General features: G+C 31.5%; 4 protein-coding genes across 5 annotated transcripts in view; 1 reads left to right on the plus strand and 3 right to left on the minus strand.

Annotated features, from left to right (window-relative positions):
* LOC144847404 (intermembrane lipid transfer protein VPS13A-like) overlaps positions 1–22,910 on the plus strand; it is a 72,279-nt gene that overhangs the window by 40,276 nt on the left and 9,093 nt on the right. The window contains exon 65 of the mRNA XM_078703741.1: positions 940–1,074. Within this exon, the coding sequence (XP_078559867.1) occupies positions 940–1,074 (135 nt within the window). The remainder of the gene's footprint in view (positions 1–939; positions 1,075–22,910) is intronic.
* LOC144847416 (uncharacterized) lies at positions 6,030–22,367 on the minus strand. 2 transcript variants are annotated; one of them, XR_013613737.1, is made up of 3 exons: positions 21,974–22,223; positions 19,379–21,849; positions 6,030–6,141 (listed from the first exon to the last, which is right to left on the minus strand). XR_013613737.1 is itself a non-coding variant. In XM_078703768.1 (2 exons), the coding sequence occupies exons 1-2, from the start codon at positions 22,350–22,352 to the stop codon at positions 19,462–19,464; spliced, it is 2,427 nt and encodes an 808-aa protein (XP_078559894.1). In that variant the 5' UTR covers positions 22,353–22,367; the 3' UTR covers positions 19,277–19,461. The 2 variants fall into 2 exon arrangements, 1 of the variants encoding a protein (XP_078559894.1); XM_078703768.1 differs by lacking the exons at positions 6,030–6,141; positions 21,974–22,223 and adding an exon at positions 22,314–22,367 and having other exon boundaries at positions 19,277–21,849.
* LOC144848313 (uncharacterized) lies at positions 6,148–17,264 on the minus strand. Its single transcript, XM_078705028.1, has 2 exons — positions 15,668–17,264; positions 6,148–6,315 (listed from the first exon to the last, which is right to left on the minus strand). The coding sequence occupies exons 1-2, from the start codon at positions 17,262–17,264 to the stop codon at positions 6,230–6,232; spliced, it is 1,683 nt and encodes a 560-aa protein (XP_078561154.1). The 3' UTR covers positions 6,148–6,229.
* LOC144848316 (uncharacterized) lies at positions 6,335–9,231 on the minus strand (the record flags this gene model as incomplete). Its single annotated transcript, XM_078705030.1, has 2 exons — positions 9,087–9,231; positions 6,335–8,626 (listed from the first exon to the last, which is right to left on the minus strand). Coding segments are annotated over exons 1-2 (2,331 nt in total), but the record flags the coding sequence as incomplete, so codon positions are not given.

The following is a 22,910-nucleotide window of genomic DNA, read 5'->3' on the forward strand; positions in this document are numbered from 1 at the left end:
TGCATTTTTTTTACATAAAACAAAAGAAATTAGAAAGGTTTTAGGATAATCATTTATGCTGTCTTTGATAAAAATAATTTTTTTTAAATGCCAATCAAATGACGTCATGATAAATAAAAACAATAACATCGTTGTATTGTCACGATATTATTGCTCTTACTAATCATGACGTCATTTGATTGGACGTGTGAAAATATAATGTTTATCAAAGACAGCATAAATGATTATTCTATAGTTCTAGAATGAAAAGTTGTTATATTTCTTTTGTTTTATGTATGAAAAATGCATGCTTATATATTTATCGTCAATCGATAAGCCTTTACTATTACTGTATAACATTTCTTTTCCATTGGGGCCTTGTTTTTTATGAAATATTGATGACAGAGTTGTTCCACTCTTACATTTTTGACACAGACACATAAACATATTAAATTTGCTGAACGCTCATGTGTGGATTAGATAAAATTGTAACACTTTTCCTACTTTAGTAACATCAATTGACACATAGCCGCGTGGAGCGTTGTGAAAACGAAACATTTATTTGATTTGCCTGCGCCTAACCAGAATTGTGCCGGAACAGGTGTGAAAGACGATTTAAAAAGATTAATTACCAGTTATTTTAAACAAATAATTGTTGATTGTTTCTAACATTGACCAAGGGCTTCTCTCGTCCAGTGCCCACCTTGACCAGAGGAAAGACATGGGCCAATACGTCTGAGGCAGATACTAGATGCAGAGGCTGCCATAAGAGTCAGCAGTGCTGATTTCAAATGCCTAACGGGACCCCAGCTCCATATACAGCACCCAATATTCCCAGATGGTCTCCCATCCAAGCTCTAACCAGGCCCAACGTTGCTTAACTTTGGTGATCTGAAGAGAACCGGTGTCTCAACGTAGTGTTTATACAAATTTAGAACAATTGTATGCTACTATTTACAGGCGGATTTATTAAATATGATGATGTCTAAGCCAGTAGAAGGCAAGTTGCGTAGAACATCTCAACCAGCCATGAGGTTGCAGTACAGGCAGTCTGAACACTACACAAGCATTCACTTTAAACTGCAGAAATTACAGGTTAGTCAATTTGTAATAACATTTTGATTCAGATCTTTTTAAAACTATATACAATTACAACATTTATACGTCCTCACCTTGAATATTGTTCCGTAATTTTCAATTCAATTTCTCCATGTCAGGCCCGTCGAATCGACACTGTTCAACGGAAGTTTGTACGATTCCTTTCTTATAACTGTGTTAATTTTGTCTTTTCCATTGATTCTGTCAGCAATCGTCGAACGATATCTGATATGATTTTTTTATATAATATTTTAAATTCTAAATATGACTGTTCATTAATTTCACTATTTAGTTTAAATGTCCCTGGTCGTACACGAAATAGACATTTATTGCATATTCCTTTTAGCCGTGTCGACTGTACTAAGAGGGGAATTTATCATAGACTACCATATACATTTAATAATCTAAATAGCAATCATATTGATATTTTTAATGATAGACTTGGTTATTTTAAGAGGACGATTATGTGTTCACTTCTTGAACAACCTGCATAACCTGTTTGATTAATTGAAATTGTTTATGGCATGCCGATCTATGTTATATATATATATATATTTTATCTGTATTTTATTGTTAACCGTTTTTGATGTTGTATTGTTTTATGTTGCAAACCTGTTAGTGGCGGTATTTATCGCTGTTGGTTTTGACTGAATGTTTAATCTGTGACTCTTGACCTCATTCCTGGAGAGAACACTGTTTCCAGATATATATGAAAAGAAATTTGTTCTCGCGTCTATATTTTATTTCATTTTCTTTATTTCGGATAGTATATCCATATACAAATCATACAAAACCTACCTACAATGTCCTAAAATACCAATTTGCACCAACACTGATTGTTGGATTGTGGAAGTATGTTAACTATGATTTGAATCAGACTATTACGACTGTCATGAATTCTGTTCTTATAACTATGTATGGAGTTCCTCCAATATTCATAGAATGAGGGAAAGTTATTCATTACAAACATCACCATCGTAATTCAATTCATTTATTTGTATATTATGGGAAATTACGTACTGTATAAATATCTATTTTACAAAAGCCAAAGTATAAAATTCCCCACATTTAGTAAGGATCAATAGTTTGCTAGTTCAACTGGAAATTTAATAGAACAACATTGTACTAATAATTATATATTTTTACATTGTTTGTCTCCCAGTTTGCTACAGCTACCCTTCTTGGTTGGTTAGAGATTATTGCAATTCCAAAAGGCCTATCTAATCCACCATCATCAATTCGTTTGATAAAAACCCCATTTTTATCAAATAACTGTAGTTTGTGATTACTTGATACCAGTATGTTTTCCTCTGAATCTATGGCTACATAATGAGGACCATGAACATAACCATCTTCCTCACCTTTGCCTACAACAATTCTCAGAAACTTATCATTTGCATCAAACAATTGTATTCTGTGATTGTCTACAACAATTAGGTTCCCATCCTTTGTAAGAGTAAGTCCATCAGGCAAATTTATTTCTCCTTCTTTGCTGCCTGGTGAACCTATTTTACCAATAAGTTCACCATTATCAACATTGAATTTAAACACACAATGACATTTCCAATCTGCAACATACATGGTTCTAGTTTCCTTATTTACTGACAATCCACGTGGGGTTTTGAATATTCCTTTACCAAATGTACGAATTTGTTTAAATTTATCATCACACATGACAACAGTGTTGTTCAAGGAATCACTATACACAATGTGACCATCACTCATTTGATGTATACGAACAACCTGTACATTTTCTGGTACCTCTATTCTGCTAATAAATGAATATTCTTGGTTGAACTTCAATAAATCTTTACTGAAACTAGATACAATTAAATTTCCATCTTTATCTAATATGACATCATTAACTGTTCTATTCTTATTATGTACTTTAAGCTTTTCTATGTTATCAATGGTATGTACAAGTCCTAGTGCTTCCACTCTGATATTCACTGGGGATCCTTTGATTTCTTCACCTCCAGCAGTAATGATCATCTTCCAATCTCCTTCTTTATGGCATCTCTCTGTTATTCTGTAGTCTCCACCTCCTTGCCTGTTCACTTCTGATTCTTCACCTGATTCATTAATTAAAGTGGCAGACAAGTGAGATATATCACTTTCTACTGAACTTGACACAACTTTCACCTCAAATGGCTGTCCCATTGTGACTGTAATAAGTCTGTCACCTTTAGCAACCTCATATGTACATTCAGCATTTGTCATTTTACCAATACCTTCTAAATCTATTAACTTATCCAAGTTTTTAGATGGAATGAAAGTAGGGGCAGTCATCTCGATTGATTCATCATACTTTGATTTCAGAGTTTCTTTTCTAACAGCATTGATATTTGCCTCATGAGATATAAGTGTTTCTCTTTCTTCTGGTTTGTTCATCATTGTGTTAATTAATGGCAACATCTCATTAACTTTATTCAACTTTTGGTCAATATGTTTAACTCGATCATCAACAAGTTCTTTGTTTTCTTTATCAACATTGTCAAGATCAGTCGCCATTGCTCTGCTTTTCTCTTGAATCTTTTTGATTAAGTTTTTTTCTTGTAACCCAATTGCTGTTCTGCATATTTGTATTCGAGATTCAAAGTCTGATCTTTGTTTAGTTACTGTATCACGTGTTCCTTCTAGTTTTTCTTTAATTTCCTCAGCACTTTTCATAACTTCCGTTACATTTTGATTAAACTCATCTACAGCGATCCTGAATGGAATCACATTATGTTCATTTTGATAACAACTAAGAACATGTTCACATTTCTTACATCCACTTTTAGAACAAGTTCTGCAATAAAATTCAAGCATGCGGTCTCTGTGAAATTTACATTTATTTAACAAGTCATCTTCCTCATTTTTATCCAATGTGTACAATGGGTGATCTTTCAATGAAGGAATTATTTCATGATGTTTGATGCATTGTCCACATAGATATAGCTGACATTCAGAGCAGTAGTATTCAGGTTGGTTATCACAGCTTGAGCATTTTGGTGGTTTTGCAGATTCAATCTTCTCAAAGTCAATTTTATTATGTAGATCTTTATTCCCTTCTTCATTTTTATCCAGTGTGTACAAGGAGTGATCTTTCAATAAAGGAATTATTTCATGATGTTTGATGCATTGTCCACATAAATACATTTGACATTCAGAGCAGTAGTATTCAGGTTGGTTATCACAACTTGAACATGTTGAAGATTTTCCAGATTCAATATTCCCCACATATTTAACTTGATTTTGTAACATTTTATTGGTTGTAAGATCTTTCAAATCAAATTGATTTAGGTCATCATACATCTTACAGCATTTTGGACATTTTATTTTGCCACTTGTTTTAATCAAACTCTGCAGGCAATGAAGACAGTAACTATGGAGACACTCAAGTGTTTTTGGTTCGGTCAGTCTTTCTAGACAGATTGCACATTCATCATTCTTGTCTAGGAATTGTAATGCTTTTTGTTCCGACATCTGTAAAAAAAAATGAGACTAATAAGTCTGTAAATAATCTTAATTGTTATACCTATACTACATAATTATTACAATGTGCACAGATTAATAGTACAACAGATTAATAGTACAACAGTAATACTTACTATGATAAAATAAGTTACAGAAACTTGAAACAAAAGAGACAATTTAGCAGTAAGTATGTAGTCAGACGCGGATTTAGGGGGGGGGGGTCTAAATTTAACTTTTTTAAATAAAATAATGACTATTTTTATTTTTCTGCAACCTGACAAATCGTTTTTATCATTTATGACATATTTAGGCTAATGCAAGAATAGTGATGTTGTATTGATCTTGTTAAAATTAATGCAATTGAGGAAGGTTTATATGCATATAAGTGCTTATTTGTGTAAACGTTGCTGACTACTAAGGTTTTACACCATGAAATTATTTTATAAATAACTTTTCAAATACAAAATTAAATTTAAAACAGATGTGTTTACTTACATTTATTGTTCCAGTTGACAACAGTGTTAAATATACCATAAAAAGAAAGGACGTTAAGCGATTATGTGCAGTCTAAAGTCTACTGATACATGTTGTTGCCTTGTATTAAGCTGATTGGTCAGGTCAATGGGAGTGGATGAAACCATTATCAAATGGGTGATTTACTGATTTAGTAACAACTATTATTTCCCGGATTCAACTCCTTTGCAAAAATGTGTCCAAGCTTACAGTATGTTTACACTTTTCAATAACAAATCATTAAACTTTTTACATTACATGACATATTTTTTATTCACAAACCTAAAAATATTTATATAAAAATATAGTGTTCAATTTTTTATAAACAATAAAATAAGTTACAATAGAAACCAAAAATACTGATTAATATATATTTTGACATGCGCTACAAAAATTCTCATAAATTTACCATTTGGATCAAACAGTTGTATTCTGTTATTTAAATGATCTACAACAATCAGGTTCCGTTCCTTTGTGAGAGCAACATCACTTGGTAACCTCATTTGACCCTCTTCGCTACCCTCTTCACCAATTTCACCAAGAAAGTCACCATTATCAACATTAAAATTAAGTACACAGTGAGATTCTCTGTCGGCCACATATATGGTTTTAGTTTCCTTATTTACTGTCAAGCCTCCGGGAAGTTTTATTATGAAATTTATCGTCACAGGACAGGAACAGTTTTGTTTATCGTCAAAGGAACAGGTTTGTTTAATAAGTCACTATATCATATATCAAAAATAATTTTTTTAAAGTTACAAAATTATAAAAAAAATCTTTATGTAATGCACAGTTGATGCACAGGCTTTCAAAACAATCGATTAGGTGATCAGGCCTTAAATAAATATTTCCTTTTACTTATTTTGATCTCATTATTATCTTTCTTTTATTATTTTGTTGAATGTGCAAAAAATAAATAACAAATATCCTTTTTTATATTTCAGTAACTTTTATTACTTTATACTTTATACTACTGTATATTAATACACATCTTATACATATCTAAGAAATGTTGATTATTTTTAAGTTTACATTATTAACAAATTTAAGTAAATCACTAATTATCCAACAACCACACAGGTTTGTTGTTAGGTCACCAGTGTAAAAGTGCTATTGAGAAGGCATATAGAAATTGTTTGTTTTTCTGCTAGTTTGACAAGAAGTATTGAAAAGGTGCTATTTAATAATTAAATATTATTACATCGTTTGTACAGTTTGCTACAGCTACCCTTCTTGGTTTGTTAGAGATTATTGCAATTCCAGAAGGTTGAATTATTTTACTATATTCTTGTTTTCCACAGGAAAAATAACCTTTTGCACCATCAACTATGGTTTTGATATAACTACCATTTTTATTAAATAATTGTAATTTTTTAATACTTGATACCACCATGTTCTCTTCACAATCTATGGCTACATAATTAGGACACTTAAAATAGTAACTACCAGTAATAATTATTCTCATAAACTTATCATTTGCATCAAACATTTGTATTCTGTGATTTCCACAGTCTGCAACGATCAAGTTGCCCTCCTTTGTAAGAGTAACACTATTTGGTCTATCCATTTGGTCATCAGCTATTGTACTACTTTTATCTATTCTACCAAATGAACCAATTTGACCAAGAAGTGCACCATTATCAACATTGAATTTAAACACACAATGACATTCACTATCTGCAACATACATGATTCTAGTTTCCTCATTTACTGTCAATCCACTTGGATTTTTTAATGTTCCCTTACAAAATGTACGAATTTGTTTAAATTGATCATCACACATGACAACAGTTTTGTTTAGGGCATCAATATACACAATGTGACCATCACTCATTTGATGCATGCAAGAAACCCGTACTTGTTCTTTTATCTCTATTCTACCAATACATGAATAATCTTGGTTCAACTTTAATACATCTTTACTCAAACTAGATACAATTAAATTTCCTTCTTTATCTAATATTACATCTTTAACTTTGTCATACTCATCATGTATTTTAAGATGTTGTATGTCATCAATGGTATGTACAAGTCCTACTGCTTCTGCCTTAATATTCACTGGTGATCCTTTAATCTGGTCTCCTTTAGCAGTGATAATCATCTTCCAATCTCCTTCTTTATAGCATCTTCCTTTAATTTTGTACTCTCCATTTCCTACGCGTTCCACTTCAGTGGCTGATTGTTTACCTGATTCGTTAATTAAAGTGACAGACAAGTGAGTTGTCTCAATTTCTACTGATCTGGACACAACTTTCACTTCAATACACTGTCCCGTTGTTACTGTAATAGGTACTTTATCTTCAGAAATAACCTCAAGCACACATTCATGATTTGTCATTTTACCAATACCTTCCAAATCTAACACTTTATCCATATTTTTAGATGGAATGAAAGTAGGGGCAATTATCTTGATTGATTCATCATACTTTGATTCCACAACTTCTTCTCTGAAAGCATTGATATTTACCTCATGGCATATAACTGTTGCTCTTTCTTCTGGTTTGTTCATCATTGTGGTAATTAATGGCAACATCTCATTAACTTTGGTCAACTTTGAGTCAATATGTTTAACTCTATCATCAATAAGTTCTTTATTCTCTTTGTCAATTTTGTCAAGATTCGTCGTCATTTCTCTGCTTTTTTCTTGAATCTTTTTGATTAAGTTTTCTTCTTGTAAGTCAATCTCTGTTCTGCATATCTGTATTCGAGATTCAAAGTCTGATCTTTCTTTGGTTATAGTATCACGTGTTACTTCTAGTTTTTCTTTGATTTCTTCTGCACTTTTCATAACTTTTGTAACATGTTGATTAAACTCATCTACAGCTGTTTTGAATGGAATCACATTATGTTCATTTTGATAACAACTAAGAACATGTTCACATCTCTTACATCCACTTTTAGGACAAGTCTTGCAATAAAATTCAAGCATGTCTCTGTGAAATTTACATTTATTTGACAAATCACCTTCCACATCCAGTTTGTGCAATGAGTGGTGTTTCAAATTAAACCCGTCTACAGCAATTTTAAATGGAATCACATTATGTTTATTTTGATAACAACGAAGAATATGTTCACATTTCTTACATCCACTTTCAGAACAAGTCTTGCAATAAAATTCAAGCATGCGATCTCTGTGAAATTTACATTTATTTGACTGATAACCTTCCTCATCTAGTCTGTACAATGAATGGTCTTTCAATACAGGGAATTTCTTATGATCTTGGGTGCATTGTCCACATAAATACATTTGACATTCAGAGCAGTAGTATTCAGGTTTGTTATCACAGCTTGAGCATGTTGACGGTTTTTCAGATTCAATATTCCCCACATATTTAACTTGATAACTTAACATTTCATTGGTAGTAAGATCTTTTAAATCAAATTGATTTAGGTCATCATACATCTTACAGCATTTTGGACATTTTATTTTGCCGCTTGTTTTAATCAAACTCTGCAGGCAATGAAGACAGTAACTATGGAGACACTCAAGTGTTTTTGGTTCTCTCAGTCTTTCTAGACAAATTGCACATTCCAGATTATTTTTGTCCAAGAATTGTAATGCTTTTTGTTCAGACATCTGTAAAAAATAAAGCAGTTATAAGTCTCAATCTCAGTCTGTAAATAATCTGAATTAAAAAAAAAACTAAATCTAAATTACAGTGCACAGATAAATTAGATTATTTACCCAAAACATTAGTACAACAGTAATACTTACTATGATAAAATATGTTACAGAAACAAAAGAGACAAAAGCAGAGTGTAGTGAGACGTAAAATTTAGGGTTGGGCACAGAAAACCAGAAAGTGATGTCATATTCTAAAAATAGTTTGTTGGAATTTCCAAAATATTCAGTAGCTGCTCATTGGCTAATGCAAAGATAATGATGTTGGGGAAGGTTTGCTTATTTGTGTGACCTTTGGTTACTATGACCCCATGAAATAATTTTAATAATAAATAATATGATATACTGTATTATATATTATAAATGAATAACTTTTCAATACAAAATTAAATTTAAAGCAGCTTTCTTTACTTACATTTATTGTTCCAGTTGACAACAGTGTCAAATATACCATAAAAAGAAAGGACGTTCAGCGATTATTTGCAGTCTAAAGTCTACTGATACATGTTGTTGCCTTGTAAGCTGATTGGTCAGGTCAATGGGTGTGGGTGAAACCATTATTAAATAGGTTACAGTATGTTTTGAACAACAAATCATTAAACTTATTACATCACATGACATATTTTTTATTCACAAACTTAAAAAGTTGGGGTTAGGGTTAAAATATACTGCAGTAGTCGTGAATAAGCGCATTTTGTAGGATTGTTGTAGGTAATAAATAAATAATTTTGTTTGACAAATCCAAAAGAAATTACTCACATTCTTTAGCTTTCGCCATCTTGTCTGATGGCAGTGGACCGGATCACTTGTGATCAAGCCATCAGACAAGATGGCGAAAGCTAAAGAATGTGAGTAATTTCTTTTGGATTTGTCAAACAAAATTATTTATTTATTATACTGCAGTAGTGTTCAATTTTTGTTTTTTTTTTAAACAAATATAAAAGTTACAATAGAAACCAAATACTGATAATGAGCGTATATTAATTGTTACCCAGTTGTATACATTATTAATAATTATATATTTTGACTCTGTTACTTCCATACTCTGCCACAGCTACTCTCTTTGGTATTTTAGATATTATGTTGATCCCTATAGGAAAACGTAACACATCATTATTTATTTGTTTTATAAAAACACCATTGTTACCAAATTGCTGTAGTTTATGTCTACTTGATACCAGTATGTTCTCATCACAATCTATGGCTATATTCTTAGGGTAACGTACACAACCATCTATTGCACCATTCTCTACAAGAATTCTCATAAATTTACCATTTGGATCAAACAGTTGTATTCTGTTATTTAAATGATCTACAACAATTAGGTTCCGTTCCTTTGTGAGAGCAACATCACTTGGTAACCTCATTTGACCCTCTTTGTACCCTCTTCACCAATTTCACCAAGAAAGTCTCCATTATCAACATTAAACTTAAGTACACAGTGAGATTCTCTGTCGACCACATACATGGTTTTAGTTTCCTCATTTACTGTCAAGCCTCCGGGATGTTTTATTATGAAATTTATCGTCACAGGAACAGTTTTGTTTAATAAATCACTATATCATATAAAAAATAATTAATTTTTTTAAAGTTACAGAATTATAAAAAAAAATCTTTATGTAATGCACAGTTAATGCCCAGGCTTTCAAAACAATTAATCAGATGATCAGGCCTTAAATAAATATTTCCTTTTACTTATTTTTATCTCATTGTTATCTTTCTTTTATTATTTTGTTGAATGTGCAAAAAATAAATTAACAAATATGCTTGGTTGCATTTTAGGAACTTTTATTACTTACTTGATACACATTATTCTACATTAGTAAACAAAATATAATCTTTTAAAAGTCACTAATCACTAATATCCAAAAACGACATAATAATGAGGTTTTTTGAGGTCATCAGTGTAATACATATTATTAAACATATATAAATTGTTTGTTTCTGCTAGTTTGACCAGAATTATTGAAAATGTGCTATTTAATAATTATATATTTTTACATTGTTTGATCCCCAGTTTGCTACAGCTACCCTTCTTGGTTGATTAGAGATTATTGCAATTCCATAAGGCATATCTAATCCACCATCATCAATTCGTTTGATAAAAACCCCATTTTTGTCAAATAATTGTAATTTGTTATTACTAGATACTAGTATGTTTTCCTCAGAATCTATGGTTACATAATGAGGACACTGAACATAACCATCTTCCCAGCCACTGCCTACAAGAATTGTAAAAAACTGATCATTTGCATCAAACATTTGTATTCTGTCATTGTCACGTTCTACAACAATCAGGTTTCCCTCTTTTGTAAGAGCAAGTCCATCAGGTCTATTCATTTCTCCTTCTTTGCTGCCATGTGAACCTATTTTACCAAGAAATCTACCATTATCAACATTGAATTTAAACACACAATGACATTCCCAATCTGCAACATACAAGATTCTAGTTTCTTTGTTCACTGTCAATCCACGCGGTTTATTTAATGTTCCTTTACCAAATGTATGTATTTGTTGAAATTGATCATCACACATGACAACAGTTTCGTTTAGGTAATCACTATACACAATGTGACCATCACTCATTTGATGCATATAGGATAGAATTACATCTTCTGGTACCTCTATTCTACCAATAAAAGAATATTCTTGGTTGAGCTTCAACAAATCTGTACTACAACTAGAAACAATTATACATCCATCTTTACCTAATATTACATCTACTACTTTCTGTTTATCTATTTTAAGCTGTTCTATGTTATCAATGGTGTGTACAAGTCCTAGTGCTTCCACCTTGATATCAACTGGTGATCCTTTGATTTGTTCTCCTCTAGCAGTAATCTTCATCTTCCAATCTCCTTCTTCAGGACATCTTCTAATTATTCTGTACTCTCCACTTTCCTTGTATTTCACTTCAGTGGCTGATTCATCAAATAAAGTGGCAGTCAATACAGACGTCTCACATTTTATTGAACTTGACGCAACTTTTACTTCTGTGGCTGATTCTTCACCTGATTTGTTAATTAAAGTTGCAGTCAGTTCAGATATCTGACTTCCTGCTAAACTTGACACAACTTTCACCTCAAATGGCTGTCCTTTTGTGACTGTAATAGGTATTTTATCTTCAGCAACCTCATACACACATTCAGCATTTGACATTTTACCAATGCCTTCTAAATCTATCACCTTATTCAAGTTTTTAGATGGAATGAAACTAGGGGCAATTATCTTCATTGATTCACCATACTTTGATTTCAGAGTTTCTTCTTTAATAGAATTGATATTTGCCTCATGAGATTTAAGAGTTTCTCTTTCTTCTGGTTTGTTCATCATTGTGTTAATTAATGGCAACATCTCATTAACTTTATTCAACTTTTGGTCAATATGTTTAACTCGATCATCAACAAGTTCTTTATTTTCTTTGTCAACCTTGTTAAGATCCGTCGACATTTCTCTGGTTTTCTCTTGAATCTTCTTGATTAGGTTTTCTTCTTGTAAGTCAATCGCTGTTCTGCATATTTGTATTCGAGATTCAAAGTCTGATCTTTGTTTTGTTACAGTATCACGTTTTCCGTTTAGTTTTTCTCTGATTTCCTCAGCACTTTTCATAATTTCCGTAACATTTTGATTAAACTCATCTACAGCGATCTTAAATGGAATCACATTATGTTCATTTTGATAACAACTAAGAACATGTTCACATCTCTTACATCCACTTTTAGAACAAGTTCTGCAATAAAATTCAAGCATGCGGTCTCTGTGAAATTTACATTTATTTAACAGATCATCTTCCTCATTTTTATCCAGTGTGTACAATGGGTGATCTTTCAATGAAGGAATTATTTTATGTAGCTTGATGCATTGTTCACATTGATAAATTTGACATTCAGAGCAGAAATATTCAGGTTGATTATCACAGCTTGAACATGTTGAAGGTTTTCCAGATTCAATATTTCCCACATATTTAACTTGATAACTTAACATTTCATTTGTAGTAAGATTTTTCAAATCAAATTGATTTAGGTCGTCATACATCTTACAGCATTTTGGACATTTTATTTTGCCGCTTGTTTTAATCAAACTCTGCAGGCAATGAAGACAGTAACTATGGAGACACTCAAGTGTCTTTGGTTCTTTTAGTCTTTCCAGACAGATTGCACATTCAAGATCGTTTTTGTCCAAGAATTGTAATGCTTTTTGTTCAGACATCTGTAAAAAATGAAACAACTAAGTCTATATAATTAAATATCTAAATATTATGTTATGCGCATATTGAACAATTTGTGCAATTTTAAATTGCACAAGGATAAGTACACAGACTATTTTGATTATACAATAAAATATTACAGTACAAGAATGATAATACTTACTATTAAGTATTATTAAATAAGTTAAGAAGAAAGATGAAACAAGGTGTCAACAGCAGTTAGACGTTAGTACATGTATTGTAAAATTTGAGTGAGCTAATCTAGGCACAGAAAACCAGGAAGTGATGTCATATTCTAAAAATAGTTAGTTGGAATTTCCAAAATATTCAGTATCTGCTGATTGGCTAATGCAAAGATAATGATGGGGAAGGTTTGCTTATTTGTGTGACCTTTGATTACTATGACCCCATGAAATAATTTTAATAATATATAATATTATATATTATAAATGAATAACCTTTCAATACAAAATTAAATTTAAAACTGATGTCTTTACTTACATTTATTGTTCCAGTTGACAACAGTGTCAAATATACCATAAAAAGATGTTCAGCGATTATTTGCAGTTTAAAGACACCTTCCCTACAATTTGTGACATTTGTAAAAATATACATATCTATTACTTTAAAAACATTAAACCATGTCATTCCTTGTCTTAAATGTACGTTTTATGGTAAATTATGATAAAAAGTGAGAAACAATGCACTACCTAAGTAGCTCGCGGCGATCGACCTCTCGTGGACAGTCTTAGGCCTAGCCTAGCTAGGCTTAGTTTTGTAGGCCTAGCTGGTAAACATCGGTAACGTACGAACATCGTACGCTAGCTATATACCTAGCCTGACGTTGTATAGTCGCTGCATTAATTGTCTTTCTATTTTTGCCAGACTCCGTTGATACAAATTGGGGAAAACCCAGTATTTTCGCTGAAAAGTTAGAAGTCTTCCATTTGTTTTGGCCTCACGATTGATCAAAAAGTGGGCGAATTACAGAAGAAAAGCAAAAATATCAATCCGTGCGCAATGCATTTTGGGATTTATAGCGGGCCGCTATAATTATTAGAATCGACTTATTTTTCACATTTTTGACCGTTTAAAGACGAAAAAAGTTATCGCAATAGGACCATATAGTATTATTTTTACATTAAATATAGTTTGTGATCTTAAATTAGATCTAAAAAATGTAGGGAAGGTGTCTTTAAAGTCTACTGATACACATTGTTGCCTGGTAAGCTGATTGGTGGGTTCAATGGGAGTGGGTGAAACCATTATCAAATAGGTGATACCATACTTATTTAACTTCCCAGATTCAACTCCTTTCCAAAAATGTATCCAAGCTTACAGTATGTTTTGAACAACAAATCATTAAACTTGACATGACATATTTTTTATTCACAAACCTAAAAATTAAAAAAAAAATATAGTGTTCAATTTATGTTTATAAATAAAAAAATAAATTTAAGTTACAATATATATATTGGTATATAAACCAAAATACTAATTAATGAGCATATATTAATTGTTACCCAGTATACATTATTAATAATTATATATTTTGACTCTGTTACTTCCATACTCTGCCACAGCTACTCTCTTTGGTATTTTGGATATTATGTTGATAGGAAATATATATACTGTATATATAAATCCAAAGGCAAATTACTGAAAAAACGACAATGCTGTGGGTATCAGTGGCTGGATCTCAATGGAGATACAAAAAAAAAAAGCGAAAAGCTAAATCAAAACGATAAGTAAAACAGCCAGAAAAGTTAGCAGAGCTTTTGGGCAAAACTAGCCCTTCATCAGTGCAAGTGAAGGAATTTGGATAACGTCATAGTATAAGACCTGGCAAGTGCTGCCTGGGTGGACAGGAATAAAAGAAATACAACAAAAGGAGGCAGGGTGGAGTCTGAATAAGAGTAGAAAACAAAGAAGGCAGCTTGGTAGAGATATAAACAATTTTGGAATGAAACTAAAAAACAGCTTAAATGGTGGTTAATATTGAAACTTAAATTTTGGTAGTCAATGGAATAATTTTACCAATCTGGGAGTATGTTCCTAATGTTAAGTCCAAAAGGTTTTGTGGTTTTAAGTTGTAATTCCCAGTGGTTTTCTTTGTCTTTGCGAGTTTTGTCGCTCCATTTGACATCGTGGTCTATTGCAATAACTCTGAAATTTGCAATCGAGTGACCAGCTGAATTAAAATGTTCGGCTACAGGTTGATCAAGCTTTAATGTTTTGATAGCTGATCTGTGTTGTGTCTTTCTCATACGGAGAGTGTTTTTTGTTTCTCCGACGTACTGTTTGCCACAAATATTACAGTATATGAGATAAATGACGTTTTTGGTTAGACAATTAATTGATTGTCTTATCCGAAAAATGCGGCCAGTTTGGTTACTCTTAAATTTTTCAGTAGAATCAACCAATGAACAAATTTTGCAAGATTTGCCGCAAAGGTGACTGCCCAAATTTTGGCTGTCATGAGAGTTAATTTCACTCTTAAATTTGTATTGTATGTATTTTAAACTTGTATGTGCGGTGTAAATTCGTTGCCACTTCTGCTCATTAGATTTAAAATAGAAAGCAATGCTACGATGTTTTGAGAAACCAACATTGTTTTGTTTTTGTCAGGTATAAATCTCACTACACGAGACTCTAGGTCAATCCATACTTCCATCTCACGAAATATATTTTGGGTAATGAAAGCCAACTTTTTCTTACATCGTTTGACTCATCACTGTTTGCTACAGCTAATCTTCTTGGCTGATTAGAGATTATTGCAATTCCAGAAGGCATAATTGAACTATTATAACTATCATAATTATCTCCTTTGATAAAACCCCCATCTTTATTAAATAATGTCATTTTATAGGAACCTAATACCACCAAGTTCTCTTCACAATCTATGGCTACAAAATAAGGATATGAAACATTGCATATTATTCTCATAAACTTATCATTTACATCAAACATTTGTATTCTGTTATTGTTACAGTCTGCAACACTCAAGTTCCCATCCTTTGTAAGAGCAAGTCCAAAAGGATAATACATTTCTCCTTCTTTGCTGCCATGTGAACCTATTTTACCAAGAAGTTCACCATTATCAACATTAAATTTAAACACACAATGACATTCCCTATCTGCAACATACATGGTTCTAGTTTCCTCATTTACTGTCAATCCACTTGGATTTTTTAATGTTCCCTTACGAAATGTACGAATTTGTTTAAATTTATCATCACACATGACAACAGTTTTGTTTAGGGCATCACTATACACAATGTGACCATCCCTCATTTGATGCATGCAAGAGACCTGTACATCTTCTTGTACCTCTATTCTACCAATACATGAATAATCTTGGTTAAACTTTAATACATCTTTACTCAAACTAGATACAATTAAATTTCCTTCTTTATCTAATATTACATCATTAACTTTGTTATTCTTATCATGTATTTTAAGATGTTGTATGTCATTAATGGTATGTACAAGTCCTACTGCTTCTGCTTTAATATTCACTGGTGATCCTTTAATGTGTTCTCCTCTAGCAGTGATCTTCATCTTCCAATCTCCTTCTAAATGGCAACTTCCTTTTATTCTGTACTCTCCATTTCCTACGCATTTCACTTCAGTGGCTGCTTGTTTACCTGATTCGTTAATTAAAGTGGTAAACAAGTGAGATGTCACACTTTTTACTGAACTTGACACAACTTTCACTTCAACAGACTGTCCCATTGTTACTGTAATAGGTAATTTATCTTCAGCAACCTCAAACACACGTTCATGATTTGTCATTTTTCCAATACCTTCCAAATCTAATACCTTATCCAAGTTTTTAGATGGAATGAAACTAGGGGCAATTATATTGATTGTTTCATCATACTTTGATTCCACAACTTCTTCTCTGAAAGCATTGATATTTACCTCATGACATATAATTGTTGCTGTTTCTTCAGGTTTGTTCATCATTGTGTTAATTAATGGCAACATCTCATTAACTTTGGTCAATTTTGAGTCAATATTTTTAATTCGATCATCAACAAGTTCTTTATTTTGTTTGTCAAACTTGTCAAGATCCGTCATCATTGCTCTGCTTTTCTCTTGAATCTTTTTAATTAAGTTTTCTTCTTGTAAGTCAATCGCCGTTTTGCATATTTGTATTTCAGATTCAAAGTCTGATCTTTCTTTAGTTACTGTATCACGTGTTTCTTCTAGTTTTTCTTTAATCTCTTTGGCACTTTTCATAACTTTTGTAACATTTTGATTAAACTCATCTACAGCTATTTTGAATGGAATCACATTATGTTCATTTTGATAACAACTAAGAACATGTTCACATTTCTTGCATCCACTTTTAGAACAAGTCTTGCAATAAAATTCAAGCATTTATTTGGCAAATCACCTTCCTCATCTAGTGTGTGCAATGAATGACCTTTCAGTACAGGGATCATTTCATGATGTTTGATGCATTGTCCACATAAATACATTTGACATTCAGAGCAGTAGTATTCAGGTTGATTATCACAGCTTGAACATTTTGTTGGTTTTTCAGATTCAATCTTCTCAAATTCATATTTAGTTTGCAGATTGTTACTTCTTTCTTCATTTTTATCCAGTGTGTACAATCGATGATCTTTTAATACAGGAATTATTTTATGTAGCTTGATGCATTGTACACATTGATAAATTTGACATTCAGAGCAGTAGTATTCAGGTTGATTATCACAACTTCGAGCATGTTGAAGGTTTTCCAGATTCAATATTCCCCACATATTTAACTTGATAACTTAACATTTCATTGGTAGTAAGATCTTTCAAATCAAATTGATTTAGGTCATCATACATCTTACAACATTTTGGGCATTTTATTTTGCCGCTTGTTTTAATCAAACTCTGCAGGCAATGAAGACAGTAACTATGGAGACACTCAAGTGTTTTTGGTTCTGTCAGTCTTTCTAGACAGATTGCACATTCCAGATTGTTTTTGTCCAAGAATTGTAATGCTTTTTGTTCCGACATCTGTAAAAAATAAAGCAATTATAAGTATCAATATGTAAATAATCTGAATTGTTATTAAAATAAAAATTACAGTGCACAGATAAATTAGATTATAAACACAAAACATCAGTACAACAGTAATACTTACTATGATAAAATATGTTACAGAAACTTTATACAAAAGTGACAAGTGGCAGTAAGTACTCAGGATGTAGTGAGACGTTGAACTAACTTTATAAATAACTTTTCAATACACAAATAAATTTAAAACAGATGTCTTTACTTACATTTTTTTTTTACAATGTCAAATGTACCATAAAAACAAAGGACGTTCCTTTGGTTCAGCGATTATTTTCAGTCTAAGGATACTGTACATATTGTTGCTTGTAAGCTGTTTGGTGGGTTCAATGGAAGTGGGTGAAACCATTATCAAATGGGTGATATAACTGATTTAGTAACAGCTATTATTTCCCAGATTCAACTCGACCTTTCCAAAAATGTATCCAAGCTTACAGTATGTTTACACTTTTCAATAACAAATCATTAAACTTATAATGTCACAAACTTTATTACTAAAGTTATAAATAAAAATATAGTGTTCAATTTTTGTTTTTTTAAATAAATATAAAAGTTATATAAACCAAAATGCTAATTAATGAGCTTATATTATTGTTACCCATTTTTACATTATTAATAAATATATATTTTGACTCTGTTTCTTCCATACTCTGCTACAGCTACACTCTTTGGTATTTTAGATATTATGTTGATCACTATAGGTGTAGTTTGTGTCTACTTGATACCAGTATGTTCTCATCACAATCTATGGCTATATTCTGAGGGTAACGTACATAACCATCTATTGCACCATGCTCTATGAGAATTCTCATAAATGTACCATTTGGATCAAACAGTTGTATTCTGTTATTCAAATGATCTACAACAATCAGGTTCCGTTCCTTTGTGAGAGCAACGTCACTTGGTAACCTCATTTGACCCTCTTCGCTACCCTCTTCACCAATTTCACCAAGAAAGTCACCATTATCAACATTAAATTTAAGTACACAGTGAGATTCTCTGTCGGCCACATACATGGTTTTAGTTTCCTTATTTACTGTCAAGCCTCCGGGATGTTTTATTATGAAATTTATCGTCACAGGAACAGTTTTGTTTAATAAATTATATTTCAAAATTGTAATTTTATAAATTCACAAATTATGTTTTATAATCTTCAAGTAATGCACAGTTGATTCCCAGGCTTTCAATATTTCCTTTTACTTATTTTGATCTCATATTATCTTTCGTTTTTTATTTTGTTGAATGTGGAAAAAAATGAATAACAAATATGCTTGTTTACATTTCAGTAACTTTTATTACTTTATACTTTATACTACTGTATATTAATACACATCTTTTTCATGTCTAAGAAATGTTGCTTATTTTTAAGTATTAACAAATTTAAGTAAATCGCTAATTATCCAACAACCACACAGGTTTGTTAGGTCACAAGTGTAAAAGTGCTATTGAGTGTACATATAGAAATTGTTTGTATTTCTGGTAGTATGACAAATTGAAAATGTGCTAATTAATAATTATATATTTTTACATTGTTTGACCTAGAGTCTATTACAGCTACTCTTCTTGGTTGGTTAGAGATTATAGCAACTCCGTAAGGTTGAATGGTAAAACCACTATAACTATCTATTCTTTTTATAAAACCCCCATTTGTTTTAAATAATTGTAATTTTTTACTACTTGATACCACCATGTTCTCTTCACAATCTATGGCTACATATTTTGGAAACTCAACATTCTCTACAAGAATTCTCATAAACTTATCATTTGCATCAAACATTTGTATTCTGTCATTGTCACAGTCTGTAACAATCAAGTTCCACTCCTTTGTCAGAGTAACACTATTTGGTCTATTCATTTTGTCATCAGCTATTCCATTTATTTTGTTAGTTATTCTACCCCGTGAATCACGTTCATGTATGCTTCCATATGAACCTATTTTACCAAGAAGTTCACCATTATCAACATTGAATTTAAACACACAATGACATTCATGGTCTGCAACATACATGGTTCTAGTTTCTTTATTTACTGTCAATCCATGTGGGTCTTTTATTGTGTCCTTACCAAATGTACGTATTTTTTTTAATTGATCATCACACATGACAACAGTTTTGTTCATTTTGTCACTATACACAATGTGACCATCACCCATTTCATGCATGAAAGAAACCTGTACATTTTCTTGTATCTCTATTTTACCAATAAATGAATAATCTTGGTTAAACATAAATACATCTTTACTCAAACTAGATACAATTAAATTTCCTTCTTTATCTAATATTACATTATTTACACAAATTTTCTTATCATGTATTTTAAGATGTTGTATTTCATCAATGGTGTATACAAGTCCTACTCCTTCTGCCTTAATATTCACTGGTGATCCTTTAATATGGTCTCCTTTAGCAGTGATAATCATCTTCCAATCTCCTTCTTTATAGCATTTTCCTTTTATGCTGTACTCTTCATTCCCTATGCGTTTCACTTCTGTGACCGATTTTTTACCTGATTCGTTAATTAAAGTGGCAGACAAGTGAGATGTCTCACTTTCTACTGATCTGGACACAACTTTCACTTCAAAAGACTCTTCCGTTGTTACTGTTATAGGTACTTTATCTTCAGAAATAACCTCAAGCACACATTCATGATTTGTCATTCTACCAATACCTTCCAAATCTAACACCTTATCCAAATTTTTAGATGGAATGAAACTGGGTGCAATTATCTTGATTGATTCATCATACTTTGATTCCACAACTTCTTCTCTGAAAGCATTGATATTTACCTCATGACATATAACTGTTGCTCTTTCTTCTGGTTTGTTCATCATTGTATTAATTAATGGCAACATCTCATTAACTTTAGTCAACTTTGAGTCAATATTTTTAACTCGATCATCAACAAGTTCTTTATTTTGTTTGTCAATCTTGTCAAGATTCGTCGTCATTTCTCTGCTTTTTTCTTGAATCTTTTTGATTAAGTTTTCTTCTTGTAAGTCAATCTCTGTTCTGCATATCTGTATTCGAGATTCAAAGTCTGATCTTTCTTTGGTTATAGTATCACGTGTTACTTCTAGTTTTTCTTTGATTTCTTCTGCACTTTTCATAACTTTTGTAACATGTTGATTAAACTCATCTACAGCTATTTTGAATGGAATCACATTATGTTCATTTTGATAACAACTAAGAACATGCTCACATTTCTTACATCCACTTTTAGAACAAGTCTTGCAATAAAATTCAAGCATGTCTCTGTGAAATTTACATTTATTTGACAAATCACCTTCCTCATCCAGTGTGTGCAATGAATGGTGTTTCAGATTAAACTCATCTAGAGCAATTTTAAATGGAATCACATTATGTTCATTTTGATAACATCGAAGAATATGTTCACATTTCTTACATCCACTTTTAGAACAAGTCTTGCAATAAAATTCAAGCATGCGATCTCTGTGAAATTTACATTTATTTGATAAATCACCTTCCTCATCCAGTGTGTACAATGAATGACCTTTCAGTACAGGGATCATTTTATGATGTTTGATGCATTGTCCACATAGATACATTTTACACTCAGAGCAGTAGTATTTAGGTTGGTTATCACAGCTTGAGCATTTCATTGGTTTTTCAGATTCAATATTTTCCACATATTTAACTTGATAACTTAACATTTCATTGGTAGTAAGATCTTTTAAATCAAATTGATTTAGGTCATCATACATCTTACAGCATTTTGGACATTTTATTTTGCCACTTGTTTTAATCAAACTCTGCAGGCAATGAAGACAATAACTATGGAGACACTCAAGTGTTTTTGGTTCTGTCAGTCTTTCTAGACAGATTGCACATTCAAGATTATTTTTGTCTAAGAATTGTAATGCTTTTTGTTCCGACATCTGTAAAAAATAAAGCAATTATAAGCCTCAATCTGTAAATAATCTGAATTATTATAACCTATCTAAGATTACAGTTAACAGATAAATTAGATTAATATAAACACAAAACATCAGTAATACTTACGATGATAAAATATGTTACAGAAACGTTATACGAAAGTGACAAAAGCAGTAAATACTCAGAGTGTAGTAAGACGTTAAATTTAGGGTTGGGCACAGAAAACCAGAAAGTGATGTCATATTCTAAAAATAGTTTGTTGGAATTTCCAAAATATTCAGTATCTGCTGATTGGCTAATGCAAAGATAATGATGTTGGGGAAGGTTTGCTTATTTGTGTGACCTTTGGTTACTATGACCCCATGAAATAATTTTAATAATAAATAATATGATATACTGTATTATATATTATAAATGAATAACTTTTCAATACAAAATTAAATTTAAAGCAGCTTTCTTTACTTACATTTATTGTTCCAGTTGACAACAGTGTCAAATATACCATAAAAAGAAAGGACGTTAAGCGATTATTTGCAGTCTAAAGTCTACTGATACACATTGTTGCCTTGTATTAAGCTGATTGGTCAGGTCAATGGGTGTGGGTGAAACCATTATCAAATAGGTGATACCAAAATGTATCCAAGCTTACAGTATGTTTTGAACAACAAATCATTAAACTTATTACATCACATGACATATTTTTCATTCACAAACTTAAAAAGTTGGGGTTAGGGTTCAAATATATAGCAGTAGTGTTTTTTTTTTTAAATAAATATAAAAGTTACAATATAAACCAAATTCTGATTAATGAGCATATATTAATTGTTACCCAGTTGTATACATTATTAATAACTATATATTTTTACTCTGTTACTTCCATACTCTGCCACAGCTACTCTCTTTGGTATTTTAGATATTATGTTGATCCCTAAAGGAAAACGTAACCCATCATTATTTATTTGTTTTATAAAAACACCATTGTTATCAAATTGCTGTAGTTTGTGTCTACTTGATACCAGTATGTTCTCATCACAATCTATGGCTATATTCTGAGGGTAACGTA

This window comes from Antedon bifida, chromosome 7 (genome assembly GCF_963402885.1).
Source record: "Antedon bifida chromosome 7, ecAntBifi1.1, whole genome shotgun sequence".
Taxonomy (NCBI): domain Eukaryota; kingdom Metazoa; phylum Echinodermata; class Crinoidea; order Comatulida; family Antedonidae; genus Antedon; species Antedon bifida.